The sequence below is a fragment of the Lithobates pipiens genome, unplaced genomic scaffold (assembly GCF_037356315.1).
Source record: "Lithobates pipiens isolate NorthernLeopardFrog02 unplaced genomic scaffold, aLitPip1_a1.2 Scaffold_8, whole genome shotgun sequence".
NCBI lineage: Eukaryota > Metazoa > Chordata > Amphibia > Anura > Ranidae > Lithobates > Lithobates pipiens.
In genome coordinates this window covers 74,383,221-74,399,096 of record NW_027507903.1, presented here as the reverse complement: position 1 = coordinate 74,399,096, position 15,876 = coordinate 74,383,221, and the positions used below count along the sequence as shown (strand labels likewise).

The following is a 15,876-nucleotide window of genomic DNA, read 5'->3' as shown; positions in this document are numbered from 1 at the left end:
TTTCAGTGCAAGGTGGATTTGCCTTTCATAAATAACCCCCATTATCTGTAGTCTGATCTCACTGCTATACAGGTGCAGCTGATATTAATCCTAAATTGTCAACATGTATAATATTTTACTTTTGGCCAGTTAAAAAGAAAAAAGAAAGCATTTGCGATTGTTGCTAAATTCATCACATTTTATTTCTAAGGTCGCTTACTGTTTGCTGGATACAACGACTACACAATCAATGTTTGGGATGTTCTGAAAGGCAGTAGGGTGTCCATCTTGTTTGGTCATGAGAACAGAGTCAGCACTCTCCGTGTGTCTCCTGATGGGACTGCATTCAGCTCAGGGTCATGGGATCACACTCTAAGGGTGAGTTTTATGTCCTGTAAGTCCTACAAAGAACTAAACCTGACCATATGTTGTGATGTTCAGCTGGTTCCTGATGAATCGGCTGAAATATGCTCAGTGGTAGCCCTGTCAGCTGCCTCCTGTCCGACATCCCTTGATTGTAAAATGAAGGAACCAGGCAGAACAGAGTCTCTGTCCATTCCAATGCAGGTACTGCTTAGGTGTTTTGATGACTGGTGGGGTCAGCTGTCAAAATACAGTCACTACAGCAAAGATTAGTACATCAGCACTGCGTAGTGTGGCTGGAGGAATCTGCAAAGCCCTATACACCCTATCAGATTTTCTGCTGATTTTTTCCTTCAGATTTACCAAAACCATATAATATGAGGTCAAACCGTAAGAGTTTCAATGTGTATGCAATCAGGCAGGACCTTGCACTACATGGTTTTGGTAAATCTGAAGACAAAAATCAGCAGAAAATCTGATAGTGTGTATGGGGCTTTAGACTTTAGGATGAATAGAAACAATCTATATATGTGTATGGCCATCTTTAGTTCTAGCTTATGCTAGGCATCAGGAAATAGTTTTTAGTTGATCAACATTTTGATTCCTCAGATGAATCATGGACCTAAATTTAAAATTTTAAGTTTGGCTAACATTGATAATGTAGCACACTTTAATGTGACTGTAATTCCCGATTGGAAAAAGCAGAACACTACCATCCATTTGGCAGTGCTTAGGTACTCTTTTCCTTTAGTCCAGCCTTTCTCAACCTTTTTACCCCAGGGGAACCCTCAAATTTTATTTTCAGATCTAGGGGAATCCCCAAAAGAACTAGTCTATCTGGGATCATTGGGAAAAACATCCCATATATTGGTTGTCAATGGAAAGAATGCCCCCTTTACAACGGACAGAATGCCACCCTTCTAGACATTTAAAAGATTACTGGAGTCATTCTGTTGGCTCTTTCAAGTGATATTGGCCTAGAGTATATTTAGGAACCATCACATAAAAGGTAAATAAGCCACAGCTCAAGGAACCCCTAGCAATATTTGGAGAAACCTAGGCTTTCACAGAGCCCTGCTTGAGAATAGTTGCTCTATTCACACAGAAGCCTATCAAGCATTTGGTGGGTATACTGATCCCACTCCTCTGATTACTGTACTACATTGATCAGAGAACTGAGTATAGAAAGAAGAATAAAAAGGAGCCATGCACAATGAATAAATAGTGGACATGGGCCTATAGGTAGTATAAGAATACTTATCAAAAGCACTATATCATTCACAAAAGACTTGTCTGATGCTGTTTAATGGGAGTCTATGTTTGCTTTAAACCAGGGGTCTCCAGACTTTTCAGAGAAAGGCCTGTTTACTGTCCTTTAGACTTTGGTGGGACAGACTGTGGCTAGTGGGAGTAGGAAATGCCAGAGCATCAGTGGAAGTAAATAGTGCCCCAGACTTGATGGTAATTGAGAGTAAAACAATTACATAATGCGTGTGGTTAGTAGGAGGAGGAATAGTGCCCCATCATTGGTATTAATGGGAGGAATAGTGCCCCATCCTTGTCGTGTCAATAGAAGAGTGGAGGTAATGGTTCCTCATCATTGGTGTGTTACACTTGCCCCTAACGCAAGTGGCACTATAGCTAGCATCTGTGTTCTTCACCTATAGCAACCCCCTTTCCCATAAAGAAAGCAAGCATACTGGTATTAAGTTGCCCATAGGACTTGTACACAATGCTACCATGCCGGAGCAGATGTGAACTGAGCACAGCAAACAGGTACTTGCGGTTGGTAGACAGGCAAAGTGGTTCAACGACTGGTCCAAGGCAGACAAGGTTCAGATTAGTGGGGGTCAAACCTGTAGTCAAAAGTCATGCAGAGTTCCGAGTATATTCGATATCTGATCTGTGGTCATTCACAAGAGAATCCAAACTAGCAGGCACAGGAATAGGGCAGACATGAGACTGCAGGCTTGGCTGGCTTAAATCAGGTTTAGACTTCACCTAGAGATTGGCTACATCAATCACCTTGCAGGTAGACAGACAGGGAGAATATATCATAGCCAAAACCAGGATGCTGGAATGAGATCAGCAGTTGTGATGGAGCAGGGGCGCTAAGCAATTCTGACATGGTGCCAGTGGGAGGAATAGTGCCCCATTGCTGGTGTCACTGGGGGGAATTTTGTGCCAGTGTTGGTATTAATGGGGGAAATTTTGCCCCAGTGTGTGTGTCAGTGGTAGGAATAGTGCCTCATTGTTGGTGTCAGTGGAAGGAATAGTGCCTCATATTAGTGTGAAGAATAGTCCAGCAAGGGCTGGATAAAAGCAAGCAAAGAGCCCATAGCCCACAGTATGGAGACCACTGCTTTAAACTCTACAATTTAAATAATGATTAAATAATGATTTCACCTAATGTATTTCTTATTTCTACAGATCTGGGCATAATGCACAATTGTGAAGAAATATCTGCGGTCCTGCAGCTTGGCAATTATATCACAGGTTTTACCTTGTGTTATACGATAAGAGTTGAAATGTAACATTAGATGCTGGTTGTTTCAGAACTATGTAGAAAACAGGATGGATGGCACAACAATAGAGCTAAATGAAGAAATCCTTATTTATTTATTGGTGGTCAAACCTGGAAAGTCCACCCAACGCTCATCACTTTCTATTAAAGTAGGCTTCTCTCTCGGGAGGGTCATTGTAGATAAGTGCTGGTAGCATTTCCATTAGTGGGTGATCTAGTAAGGCTTTACATTTTTTCTTAAATGTCATACATGCAAAGATGACCATACTGCTCTACAAAATGATTACTAAAGACATTGTCAAAGTATCTGCACTCAATATTGATGGCAATCATCCCTTGTTTACAAGCACAAGAAAGGGAATTTGTTAAACCTTTACTAGACCAGTGAACCTGTACTAGCTATAGTACTAACTGTTATAACTTCCCTCAAAAGTACACTACACTATAACCAAAATTGAAAATGAAACCTTGAAATGCATACCAAGAACGCTGCCTACCTGTTGAGTTTTCAGGCATTGCTGTGGTGCAAGTCATCTGGAGATCTGGGAACCCTGTTTATAATGCCATCTCTTACATGCAGAACACTTGGTGTATAAAATGTCAGTACTTAGATGTTTCCTAAGGCTAGGTTCACACTAATGTAGGTCAGGAACATGTGCATTTTCGACCCACACTGAGATGCCCAAAACAATAAAAAATAGTACCGCTCAAGTGCCCCCCAAATCTGTGTCAATCACATCAGATGATGGACTGATGCATATAGACAGGATCTAGTAGACAAAATGGTGCCCATCTGATGCCATTAATTCTTAATTATACCATTACACATCGCCACCCTTAGCATGGTTTTGCACTATATAGTGCCAACCATGTGGTTGGGTGCTATGTGATATAAAAAAAAATGGATCATGGACTTCTTTCTCTGCATTTCTCATTAAATGAATAAGCTGCTGTACCGGTGACGTGTGTGCGCAAATGCGCCACACTGCCATTAACCAAGGCTAAGCGGGCCATAGATAAATCGAAATTCAGCTGGTTCAATAAAAATCAGAAAAATTTTGATGGCCTGCTTGACAGAATTTGATTGTTAGAATGAAACTGAAAATGTTCATTCGATCAGCTGCTGCAGCCAATCAGCTGCAGCGCTGATCAGTTTATTCTGACAGCAGAGAAGTCCCCACATTGTGGATTGGGGAATCTGTGTGGTTCGGCCCACTGGCTGATTCATCTATGGCCAGTCTTATAATCCTCTACCAGACTCAGACTTGCCATTGAAGTCTGAATATATTTAGTAATATGGAAGAAAAGAGATAGGGGGCATTGAACAAAATTTTGTTTTAGCACAGCTGCAGACTTTTCACTTAGTTGCACTTTGCAAGGGAATTATCCCCAGAGCTTTGCCAATGAGAAGAAGCTCTGCTGATTTCCATCATCCAATCACATGCTGGTAAGGATGTGTTTGTGTTTTTTTATTTTCCTTGCACATGAGTATTCGTTGCAAAGTGAAATTTCACTGCATTCCCTTAGATCTGGGATAAATTCCCTTGCAAAGTGAAAAGCCTGTTTGCCTTAAATAAACCCCATTATCTCTACCAGGATCTGCCCAGTTCACTGTCACATACCTTTCTTAGTTCTTATAATGGTAACATTTCTGGGTATGAGAGCTGGAAAGGTTTTCAGAGGAAAGTGTGATCTCTCAGCAGATGTCAGCGGAGAATCACTTCAAACCTAAAGAGTTTTCCTGGCAGTCGCACAGAGAGTAGTATTACGGGTGACGGAGGAATAACATTACTCTGATATTAGCGGTCCAGGAAATCTCTTGGGCAATACCAAGGATCATATTTAAAGGCAGTTTTATACACTCATGAATTATTTCAATTTGTCTTTGGAAATACATTTAGAACTTTGGATTAGAATTGGTTACATTTTTTCAATTTAAATCTTGCACTCAGCAAATTCTACTACAGGTTCACTGATACCCATTAAATCAGATAGAGCATCGTTGCTTAATTAGAAATTGTAAATGTTCCAAATGATGCAATTCTGTCAATATAAGTGAAAACCTCTGAAATGAAAAATGAACAGAGCATATCCTTCTATAGTGTGTACTTGCCACAATCCAAAGCACCAAGTGTGATTTCTGTCTCTTTTATCTGCTAACTGCATGAGTCACTTCTGATATGTTATCCCACCACCACAAAATATTGTGAATGACCACGACCCCCCTCCAGCACAAAGAAGGTGATTTGCAGCCTCAGCTGTGTGTTTTTATAAAATAAATTGTGTACTGGTTGTGTGTCTATTCCCTCCACTCTGGTCTCAGATTACACTCAGCTTTGTGCTCTGTGTTGTGCAGTGTGTGACATCAGATCTCAGCCCCCTGCCTTCTGGAGTTGAGAAAACTCTTTTGATCTGTGTCTTAGAAGGATGTATAGGAGAGAGGACAGCAGATAAACAGGTACAACTTATGCAGGAGGCTTTGTTTCATCTCTGTGTATCCCCTGAGGCCAGTCACTTCGCTGGGTATATGTAAGGGCTTCCAATTACTTTAAATCAATCAAACATTATTTACACACTTGCAACTGGTCTAACTCTACTTTCTAATTGTGGCCTAAGGCAACTGGCATTATTTATCAATGTAGCAATATTTAGCTAGCATATAAAGTACGCTGTTCCTATCAATTCACATATATCTTTATGAAAACAGGTAATGGTACATTTTTAGGTGTATGGCACGTAGTGTTGCATGGGTCAATTTCAACTGTTAACTGTAACTTTAGTTTCTAGAGAATTCCTTTCCTGACATTAGATGCCCATTATTTACCTCTAATCACAGCAAGTTGACACAATATTCTTCTAATCCAATATAGTTCTTCTAGAACCTGCAGAGATAAATGCTGGGTTTGCAGGTCACTACATATTCACAGTGGAAGAATAAGAGTATCTGTGTGTATGAGATTCACCACTCGGCATGCATTGTACCTGAAAAGCCTAATGCTTGTGCAATTAAAGGATAACTGAGCTCAAGAAGAAAAATGTAATATATTACAGCTTATGGCCCTTCAATGTGGTGACTGCATTCGTTTTCTTTCCAAGCTACGAACATTTTCGGCAAATACAGAAAATACCTGTTGATCTTGCCAGAAATGCAGCATCCTTGTCACTTCCTGTGAGCTGCACGGAATAATATATGCCTTCCTTTATCTAGGGCCGTCTTTACCACAGGGCAAAAGGGGCTGCTGCCCGAGCCCAGTCGTTGTTGTGGGGCCCAAAACAGCTTCCTCCTGAGCCCTGCACTGCCCCCAAATAGTTAATAAGTCAAATCAGGAGGGCACAAGAGCATGTTTGCCCAGGGTACAATCAATATTAAATATGACCCTGCCTTTATCATCTGTAAACTACCAATTACCCTGCCCTCCATGTATTGGATATGAAGAGATACAGACGTGTTCATTGTTCATATCAGGAGAGCAGCCTAGGGTGACAACCATGGCTTCCTCCATAGTTACAGTGGAGGACTGACGTAGCCACCTAGGGACAGGAAGTGTATTATTTGCAGAATTACCAACTGAAAATATGTCAAAAGAAGCTTTAACCATTTGCCGACCATGCATTGTACTGTGTGGCCGGCTGCGCAGAATCACGTGTATATATACGTGATTCTGCATTTCCAGGTAGGGGGCACGCGTACACGCCTACCTGCTGGCTGGGCTGTATTTCGTCACAGCACATGCCGATCACCAGGTCCTGGCTAGTGATTGACTGCCGGCACTCGATAATCGGCCCCGAGCTTCACGGAACACAGCTGTGAGGCCGCGTACACACGCGCGGACTGTTCGCCCAACCTTGTTCGGCAAACAGTTTGTCAAACAGTCCGCTCAAAATTTGCATGAGCGGACTTGCCCACACACGAGCGGACTGTTTGACGAACAAGGTTGGGCAAACAGTTCGCTCAACTTTTGAAATGAACGGACTCGCCCACGTAAGGAGGAGGCAAATCCGCCCATTTCGAGCGCGTGTACAGGTAGGCGGGGCCCGCGAAGGAGACGTCGCGGGCTCCGCCGCCTGGAATGGGCTTAAAGGGGAACCCCAACGCCGAAAAAAATCGGCGTGGGGGTTCCCCCCAAGTCCACACCAGACCCTTGTCCGAGCACGCTACCCGGCCGGCCAGGAAAGGGGGGCGAGCGAGCGCGCCCCCCCTTCTGAGCCGTACCAGGCCGCGTGCCCTCAACATGGGGGGGTGCCTTGGGGAAGGGGGGGGCCGCGCGGCCCCCCCACCCCAAAGCACCTTGTCCCCATGTTGATGAGGACAAGGGCCTCTTCCCGACAACCCTGGCCGTTGGTTGTCGGGGTCTGCGGGCGGGGGGCTTATCGGAATCCGGGAGCCCCCTTTAAGAAGGGGGCCCCCGGATACCGGCCCCCCACCCTATGTGAATGAGTATGGGGTACAATGTACCCCTACCCATTCACCTGTGAAATAAAGTACAAATAAAAACACAACACAGGGGGAAAAAATATTTTATTGCACAGCCGGGGGTCTTCCGTCTTCGGGGGTCTTCTCGCCGGACTCCTCCGCTATGTGTGTGTAGCTCTTTTGCCAGCGGAGGAGTCCGGCTTTCTTCCTCCCCGCCGCCGGCCTCTTCTCCCGACTTCGGGGGTCTTGTCCCCCTCTTCGGTTCTTCTGCCGGGCCACCGCGCCTGGTCCGGTGGCCCGGTCTTCTGTCGCCGTCTTCCGTTCTTCTGTCGCCGCCTTCGGTTCTTCTGCCGGGCCACCGCGCCTTCTTGTAGCTCTTTTACAGGCGGTGGCCCGGTCTTCTGTCGCCGTCGCCGCCTTCCGTTCGTGTTCTTCTTCTTGTTCTTCTTGTTCTTCTCCAGGCGATGTTGACACGTCGCTCCCTCCGGCCGGAATGCCAGAGCCGCCCTGCGCTGTGACTTATATAGTGACAATGGGGCGGGGTCACATGGTATATGTCACATGGGTTGATGTCACATGGTGACCCCGCCCCCTTACGATGTCATAGTCCCCATGTGACATCAACCCATGTGACCAACCCATGTGACATATACCATGTGACCCCGCCCCATTGTCACTATATAAGTGACCGCACAGCGCGTCCCCGGCATTCCGGCCGGAGAGCTCGTCGAGTCAACATCTCCAGGAGAAGAACAAGAAGAACAAGAAGAACGGAAGGCGGCGGCGACGGCGGTGACAGAAGACCGGGCCACCGCCTGTAAAAGAGCTACAAGAAGGCGCGGTGGCCCGGCAGAAGAACCGAAGGCGGCGACAGAAGAACGGAAGACGGCGACAGAAGACCGGGCCACCGGACCAGGCGCGGTGGCCCGGCAGAAGAACCGAAGAGGGGGACAAGACCCCCGAAGTCGGGAGAAGAGGCCGGCGGCGGGGAGGAAGAAAGCCGGACTCCTCCGCTGGCAAAAGAGCTACACACACATAGCGGAGGAGTCCGGCGAGAAGACCCCCGAAGACGGAAGACCCCCGGCTGTGCAATAAAATATTTTTTCCCCCTGTGTTGTGTTTTTATTTGTACTTTATTTCACAGGTGAATGGGTAGGGGTACATTGTACCCCATACTCATTCACATAGGGTGGGGGGCCGGTATCCGGGGGCCCCCTTCTTAAAGGGGGCTCCCGGATTCCGATAAGCCCCCCGCCCGCAGACCCCGACAACCAACGGCCAGGGTTGTCGGGAAGAGGCCCTTGTCCTCATCAACATGGGGACAAGGTGCTTTGGGGTGGGGGGGCCGCGCGGCCCCCCCTTCCCCAAGGCACCCCCCCATGTTGAGGGCACGCGGCCTGGTACGGCTCAGGAGGGGGGGCGCGCTCGCTCGCCCCCCTTTCCTGGCCGGCCGGGTAGCGTGCTCGGACAAGGGTCTGGTGTGGACTTGGGGGGAACCCCCACGCCGATTTTTTTCGGCGTTGGGGTTCCCCTTTAAGCCCATTCCAGGCGGCGGAGCCCGCGACGTCTCCTTCGCGGGCCCCGCCTACCTGTACACGCGCTCGAAATGGGCGGACTTTCCGAGCGGGAACAGTCCGCTCATTTCGAAAGTACAGCGGACAAGCCCACACACGGGCGGACTGTTCGCTCAAACACAGTTTCAGCGGACAGTTTTTCGGAATTTCCGAAAGACTTTGTCCGTCCAACTGTCCGCTGAAACTGTCCGCTGAAAGCCCACACACGAGCGGACTGTCCGCCCAAACACTGTTCAGCGGACAAGGTTGGGCGAACAGTCCGCCCGTGTGTACGCGGCCTGAGTGTAAACAGCATAGAGCTGTGTTCAGTGACAGGGGGATCTAGTTGTTTTTTCATTCCATGCTGAGCAGAGAATCAAAACATAGATCCCCAGTAAAAGCAGCACACAGCATGCACATAAACACTTGCTAGGCACATATCTAAGCCCCTGTACACACGGTCGGAGATTCTGCCAACCAAATCCGTCAGATTTTGTCCGTCAGATTTAGTCTGACGGATTGTGTCTGAAACTGTTGCATACACACGGTCGGACTAAGTTGTCGAAAAATCCGATCTTTCAGAACGTGATGACGTAATTTCGTTACGATGGGACTACATTCAGGCTTGTAGCCAATAGCTTTGATGTAGGAATTTGATCTGAGCATGCGTGGCACTTGGTCCGATCAAAATTCTCTACACATGATCGGATTACGTCCGACCGGCCCAGTTGGTCGGGAAATATTTCCAACATGTTGGAAAATTGGGTCCGACGGAGATTCGGACGGAATCAGTCCGATGCATACCACACACAGTCGGATTATCTGACGACACGGTCCGATAAGACGCATTCCGATGGATTCTCTGACCGTGTGTACGCGACATAAGCCCTTGATTGCCCTAGATGTTAACCCCTTTCTGCCCAGTGTCATTAGTACAGTGACAGTGCACTACTGGATATGTACTGATATATACTGTAATTATTTATTTATTTTTATACTAGTAATGGCAGGGATCAGTGGCTTATCTGACATTGCAGGAACTAACTGTCACTGACATCACCCGTGACATTATCTCATAACCAGTGACATTATTTCAGTGATCAGTGCTAATAATATGCACTTTCATATTATTAGCACTGATCACTGCAATAATGTCTCCGGTGATGTCAGTGACAATTAGTTAGTTCCTGCAATGTCAGATAAGCCACTGATCACTGCCATTACTAGTATAAAAATAAATAATTACAGTATATATCAGTATATATACAGTAGTTTGCAGATGCTATAATTTTCATGCAAACCAATCAATATACACTTATTGGGATATTTCTTTACCAAAAGTATGTAGCAGAATACATTCTGGCCAAAATTTATTAGAGATTAGATTTTTTTTTTAATTATTATGGGATATGTTTTATAGCAGAAACTAAAATATATATTTTTTTTGTCAATCTTTTTTTGTTTATATAATAAAAACTAAAAATGCAGAAGTTATCAAATACCACCAAAAGAAAGCTTGGGTACAGCCTTACATGACCATGCAATTATCAGTTAAAATAGCACAGTGCCGCATAGCAAAAAATAGCCTGGTCAGGAAGGGGGTTAAACCTTCGGGACCTGAAGTGGTTAAAACAAAAAAATGAATGCAGCCACCAGAAAGTGGTTCTAAAGTCAGAAGGTTTTTATCTTAATACATTTTACGCATTAAGATAGAAAAAAAAAAACCTTCTTCATGCAGCAGCCCCCCTCAGCCCTCCTAATACATACCTGAGCTCCCTCTCGATCCAGCGATGTTGCACGAGAGCCACAAAGTCCGGGGACTCTCCCTCTTGATTGGCTGAGACAGAGGAGTGGGCGCCATTGGTTCCCGCTGCTATCAATGAAAGTCCGTGAGCCAATGAGGAAAGAGAAGGGGCCGGCTTGAGTGCCCCCATAGCAAGCTACTTGCTGTGGGGGCACTAGGCAGGAGGGAGGGACCAGGAGTGCCAAGGAGGGGCCTGAGAAGAGGAGAATGTGGGCTGCTCTGTGCAAAATCACTACACAGAGCAGGTAAGTATAATGTGTTTGTTATCTTTAAACAAAAAAAACAAAAAAAAGAAGACATTAGTATCAATTCAAGGACTAGTAAGCTGCAATAGATGACATTTTGGTTTTGAATTTAGATACACTTGTAATGGATTTGTAATATATGTGACACATGGTTAGACCAGCTTTACATCACTGGAAACACACATATGACACTATTAGAAATTCATATTATAAGTGGTTTGTAGTGTCCTCAGCACCAGTATCCTGTACTGGTTTGTGAATATTAGATCAGCTATATACTGACCTTGAAATACAAATAGGTACAGTATATACAAGGACATTGTGCTGCGAGTACAGCGTGTCCAGAAAACAATGCTTCTATCAGCACATTCTAAAAAAGAAGTAGAACAAGTCACTTTTATAGGACATTGATATCTGGGACAAGCAAGTAGACCATTCACTCCATGTGACTCTCCATAGACGCGTCCAGAGCTGGTAATATTGTGACTGATGATTTCACTGGGCAATATTTGAAAAATCGAGGAGATAGAAATGAAATACATGTTTATTACTACAAAAAATAAAAAAATAACAAAAATCAATAATTTGCTAAAAGAATGTGACTCTTCAAATGACAACAAATAGAATGCATCAGAATAAAAGCTCAAAAATCTGTGCAATTCCTCCACTATAAAATATATCTATGCTGTAATTGATGTAAACTTTTCACTTCACCCTGTCATGTAAGGATCCGAAATGCTGAGTCTTCCAAGACAGTTGATTACAAAACGCTTAGTTAAAGTGGTACTACACTGTATATGAGCACCCCAAGCTGAAACGCTATTCCATTCATTTTCAAAGTAAACTCCCCCACTCATCCATGTATCCATGCTTTGTTTTATTGAGAAATCACTTTGGAAAACATCCTCATTTCTAGCTGCAGCCATCTTGAGTAAGGGCAGATGATTCATATTGCATTTACTTCCTGGAATCCATGTGTCCTTAGTTCAGGCATACATGCAGAATGATGTCTTTGCTGAGAAAGACCCTCCTCCCCTCCCCCAGATGTCCATAAGGACTCCTAGGGTTTATGACAGTGATGGCAAACCTTGTGATGTTTTGTAACTACATTTCCCATGATGCTCAACTACACTGCAGAGTGCGTGAGCATCATGGGAAATGTAGTCTCAAAACATCTGGGGTGCTAAGGTTCGCCATCACTGGTTTATGACATCAGTTTGGCCTTGGCAGCAAACAGGAAGCAACTGAAAACATGTACAAAAAAGTATAAAGTGGTCGAAAAGGCAGAAGTTTTTATTTTTATTTTACTGCAATCTTTGCATTGGGGTAAAAAAAAAATAATAAAAATTCTGCATGCAGCTCCCCCTGCAGCCCACACTAAATACATACCTGAGCCCGATCTTGATCCAGCAATGTGCAGGAGAGGCTCGGCTCTCTAGCTCCTCATTGGCTCTTGCTGCTATCAATCAGAGGCGTTGACTAGGGAGAGGGGGTGGAGCAAGCACACATGAGTGCCCCCATAGCAAGCAGCTTGCTATGGGGGGGAAGGAGCCAGGAGCGCCGGTGGGGGACCTGAGAAAAGGAGGAGCAGGGCAGCTCGGTGTGAAACCACTGCACAGAGCAGGTAAGTATGACATGTTTGTTATTTTAATAAAAAATAAAAACTCGAACCTTTACAATCACTTTAAACCTAGTAAATATATTATACCTTCCTATCTATTTACTAATGCTAACAGCATAAGGATTAAAAATAGTTCCTGTTGACTGAGAGAGTGAAGTTCCGCTTTAACACAATATTTTGTTAGTCATATCATAGCACCGGTTGTCAAGACAAGAGGAATAATTTAATAGAAACATATAAGCTATACAAAAGAAAATAAAAACTGTAACTATATGTAAAAATATGCACATAAATACTGTATTCTCAGAAGCAGGAAAAACACGAATTACTCTTTCTGTATATGTGTGTCGGTTAGACATTTTAAAATCTCAAAATACTTGTCTTTCATATTTGATGATCATTAATGGAAATTTGATGATCATAAATGTTATCCTTCCATTATAATATGGCCCACTACCTAAACTGGACAGAACACCCAGTGTTATTTACTAAAACTGGAGAGTGCAAAATCTGGTGCAGCTGTGCTTAGAAACCAATCAGCTTCCAGATTTTATTGCCAAAGCCCAACCGCTTCAGCCCTGGAAGATTTTAGCCCCTTCCTGCACTTTTTGCGATTTGGCACTGCGTCACTTTAACTGACAATTGCGCTGTTGTGTGGCTTTGCATCCAAACAAAATTGACGTCCTTTTTTCCCACAAATAGAGCTTTCTTTTGGTGGCATTTAATCACCTCTGCGGTTTTTATTTTTCGCGATATAAACAAAAAAAGAGCGACAATTTTGAATAAAAAGCAACATTTTTTATTTTTTGCTATAATAAATATCCCCAAAAATATATAAAAAAAACGAATTTTCCTCAGTTTAGGCCAATATGTATTCTTCTACATATTTTTGGTAAAAAAAAAAAACGTTATAGCGTCTACAAAATAGGGGATAGTTTTATGGCATTTGAATTGTTAATTTTTTTTATTAGTAATGGCGGCGATCTGTGATTTTTATCGTGACTGTGACATTATAGTGGACACATCGGACATTTTTGACACTATTTTGGGACCATTGTCATTTATACAGCGATCAGTGCTATAAAAATGCACTGATTACTGTGTAAATGACACTGGCAGGGAAGGGGGTTAAACACTAGGGGGCGATCAAGGGGTTAAGTGTGTCCTGGGGAGTGACTCTAATGGTGGGGGGGTGGGCTACTACTCACATGACAGCGATCACTGCTCCTGATGACAGGGAGCAGTGATCTCTGTCATGTCACAAGGCAGAACAGGGAAATGCCTTGTTTACATCATCTCCCCGTTCTGCGGCTCCGTGACACGATCGCCGGGACATCAGCGGACTTGGGTCCTGAGGGCACGGTCACACTGTACGCGGTGGGCGCATGCCTGCTAGCCCCGTCAATTAAAGGGGACATACAGGTACGCCCATTTGCCCACCGCTGCCATTGTGCCGACGTATATCAGCGTGCAGCAGTCAGCAAGTGGTTAATTGAACAAGCTGAAGTTGAAGCTGATTAGTTACCATGCACAACTGCACCAGATTCTGAATACGCTGGTTTTAGTAAATCTCTCCCAGTGTTTGTCTTCTGATGTTACCAGAGAGATATCATAGGATGTTGCACAACTAAGAAATATTCAATAATCTAATTATAGAATGTAGAAGGCACCAAATATGGTATTGCACTAGGAACCGTTTGTCTAGTTAATTTATTATTATGAGTTAATGCACTGTTGTACAAATTATACTAATTTATGGTACCTTTAATTTTCTATATTTTGTTTGGAACGTATTGTGATTGATGCTAGATTCTGTATAGTTATGTCTATAAATACAAATAAATATTTTATAAACCACGTCTGAGCTTTATATGTATGTTGATTCTCTTAGCACCTGTTTCCTTTAAAGGGGAAAAAAGGAAAAAAAACACGTTCTTCAATTCATCCATGGTAAATTTAGAAGAATTAGCAATACTGAAGTTATACCCTGTTTCCCCGAAAATAAGACCTAGCGTGATTTTCGGTGATGGCTGCAATATAAGCCCTACCCCCCAAATAAGCCCTAGTTAAAGTCCTTGTAGGTCTTATTTTCAGGGCAGGGCATATTTTTGGGGAAACAGGGTCAGGCTTATATTGCAGCCATCACCGACAATCACTCTAGGTCTGATTTTCGGGGAAACAGGGTAGGTTGTAATTTTAGTTTACAACCTGCCTCTTTATTACAACGCCAAGGACCAGTTTACATCACAATTGCCGCGTTCCACATGCGCTTCTGCATGCACAGTTTTTGTGCGTTTTTCATGTGTTCCTGTAAATCTTTTTCTTTCTTTTTTTTTCCTTCATCTCAAGGCATTTTGGATGCGTTTTGCTACCTTCCAGGTGCATTCCATACAAAAATGCAACATGTTCTACTTTTATCGACTGTATTGGAACGCACTGCACTTGTGTGAACTAGGGCCATTGGAATCCATGTTAAACACTGTGCTTGTGTTTTTGACACAGAATAAAAATGCATTGGACTGCATCTGGTGTGAACAAGCCCTAATATTAACTTAATTATAGCATGGCCTAGTTAGAAATAAGATGTCATTTTATATATTGTATTAACTATTTGTATTTAATATTTTGCATTAAATCACTGGAGGTTGATTGGGGTTAAATTTGAAATCATTTAATTTAAAAAAATATATATATATTTTTCATTTTGTTTACAGCAGCTTTAGGCCCCTTTGACACATACGGACCACTGTCAGTTTTTTCAGGCGGATCTGAACGATCGCTCCATACAGCTCTATGGAGCATCAGATGTCAGCGGTGACATGTCCTCTGACATCCAATCCGCCCCGATCCGATTCGCTTTGCAAAATCGGTCAGAGAGTCCACTCTACCCTATGGGGGGATCAGATGATTACGGACTGCCTGTCCATTTTCATCCGATCCGCCAGATGGATGGAAAATAGGACATCCATCCGTCTGGCGGATCGGATCGAATGAAAACGGACAGGCAGTCCATAATCATCTGATCCCCCCCCCCTCCCATAAGGGAGAGCGGACTCTCTGACAGGTCCGTCCCTGCACAGAGTGCAGACACAGACTTGTTATCCATCGGCTCAGCGGGGATCAACGGAGCGATCCCTGCTGACCAAGCGGAGGAGTAAAAACGGACAGCCCCATGTGAAAGGGGCCTTAGGTCACAAAGAATCCTGTAAATTGGTAAAACTTCTGCAACAAAGTACAATTTTGCTAGATTGTTAACTTTCTTCTACCAATGATTAATGTAACAAACTTACAGAGATCACTGAACTGTTAGACTAGGTTCAGACCTCTGTGAGTGGGAAACGCATGTGACCATCCCACAGAGAAACACATTCTT

At 43.9% G+C, this 15,876-nt stretch overlaps 1 protein-coding gene across 1 annotated transcript in view; it reads left to right on the top strand.

The window, feature by feature from the left end:
• The window catches only part of GNB5 (G protein subunit beta 5), a 137,610-nt gene extending 123,250 nt beyond the window's left edge, over positions 1-14,360 (top strand). The window contains exons 12-14 of the mRNA XM_077474246.1: positions 191-357; positions 2,773-6,678; positions 9,138-14,360. Of these exons, the coding sequence (XP_077330372.1) occupies positions 191-357; positions 2,773-2,784 (179 nt within the window). The 3' untranslated portion in view covers positions 2,785-6,678; positions 9,138-14,360. The remainder of the gene's footprint in view (positions 1-190; positions 358-2,772; positions 6,679-9,137) is intronic.
• The last annotated feature ends 1,516 nt before the right edge of the window (positions 14,361-15,876 follow it).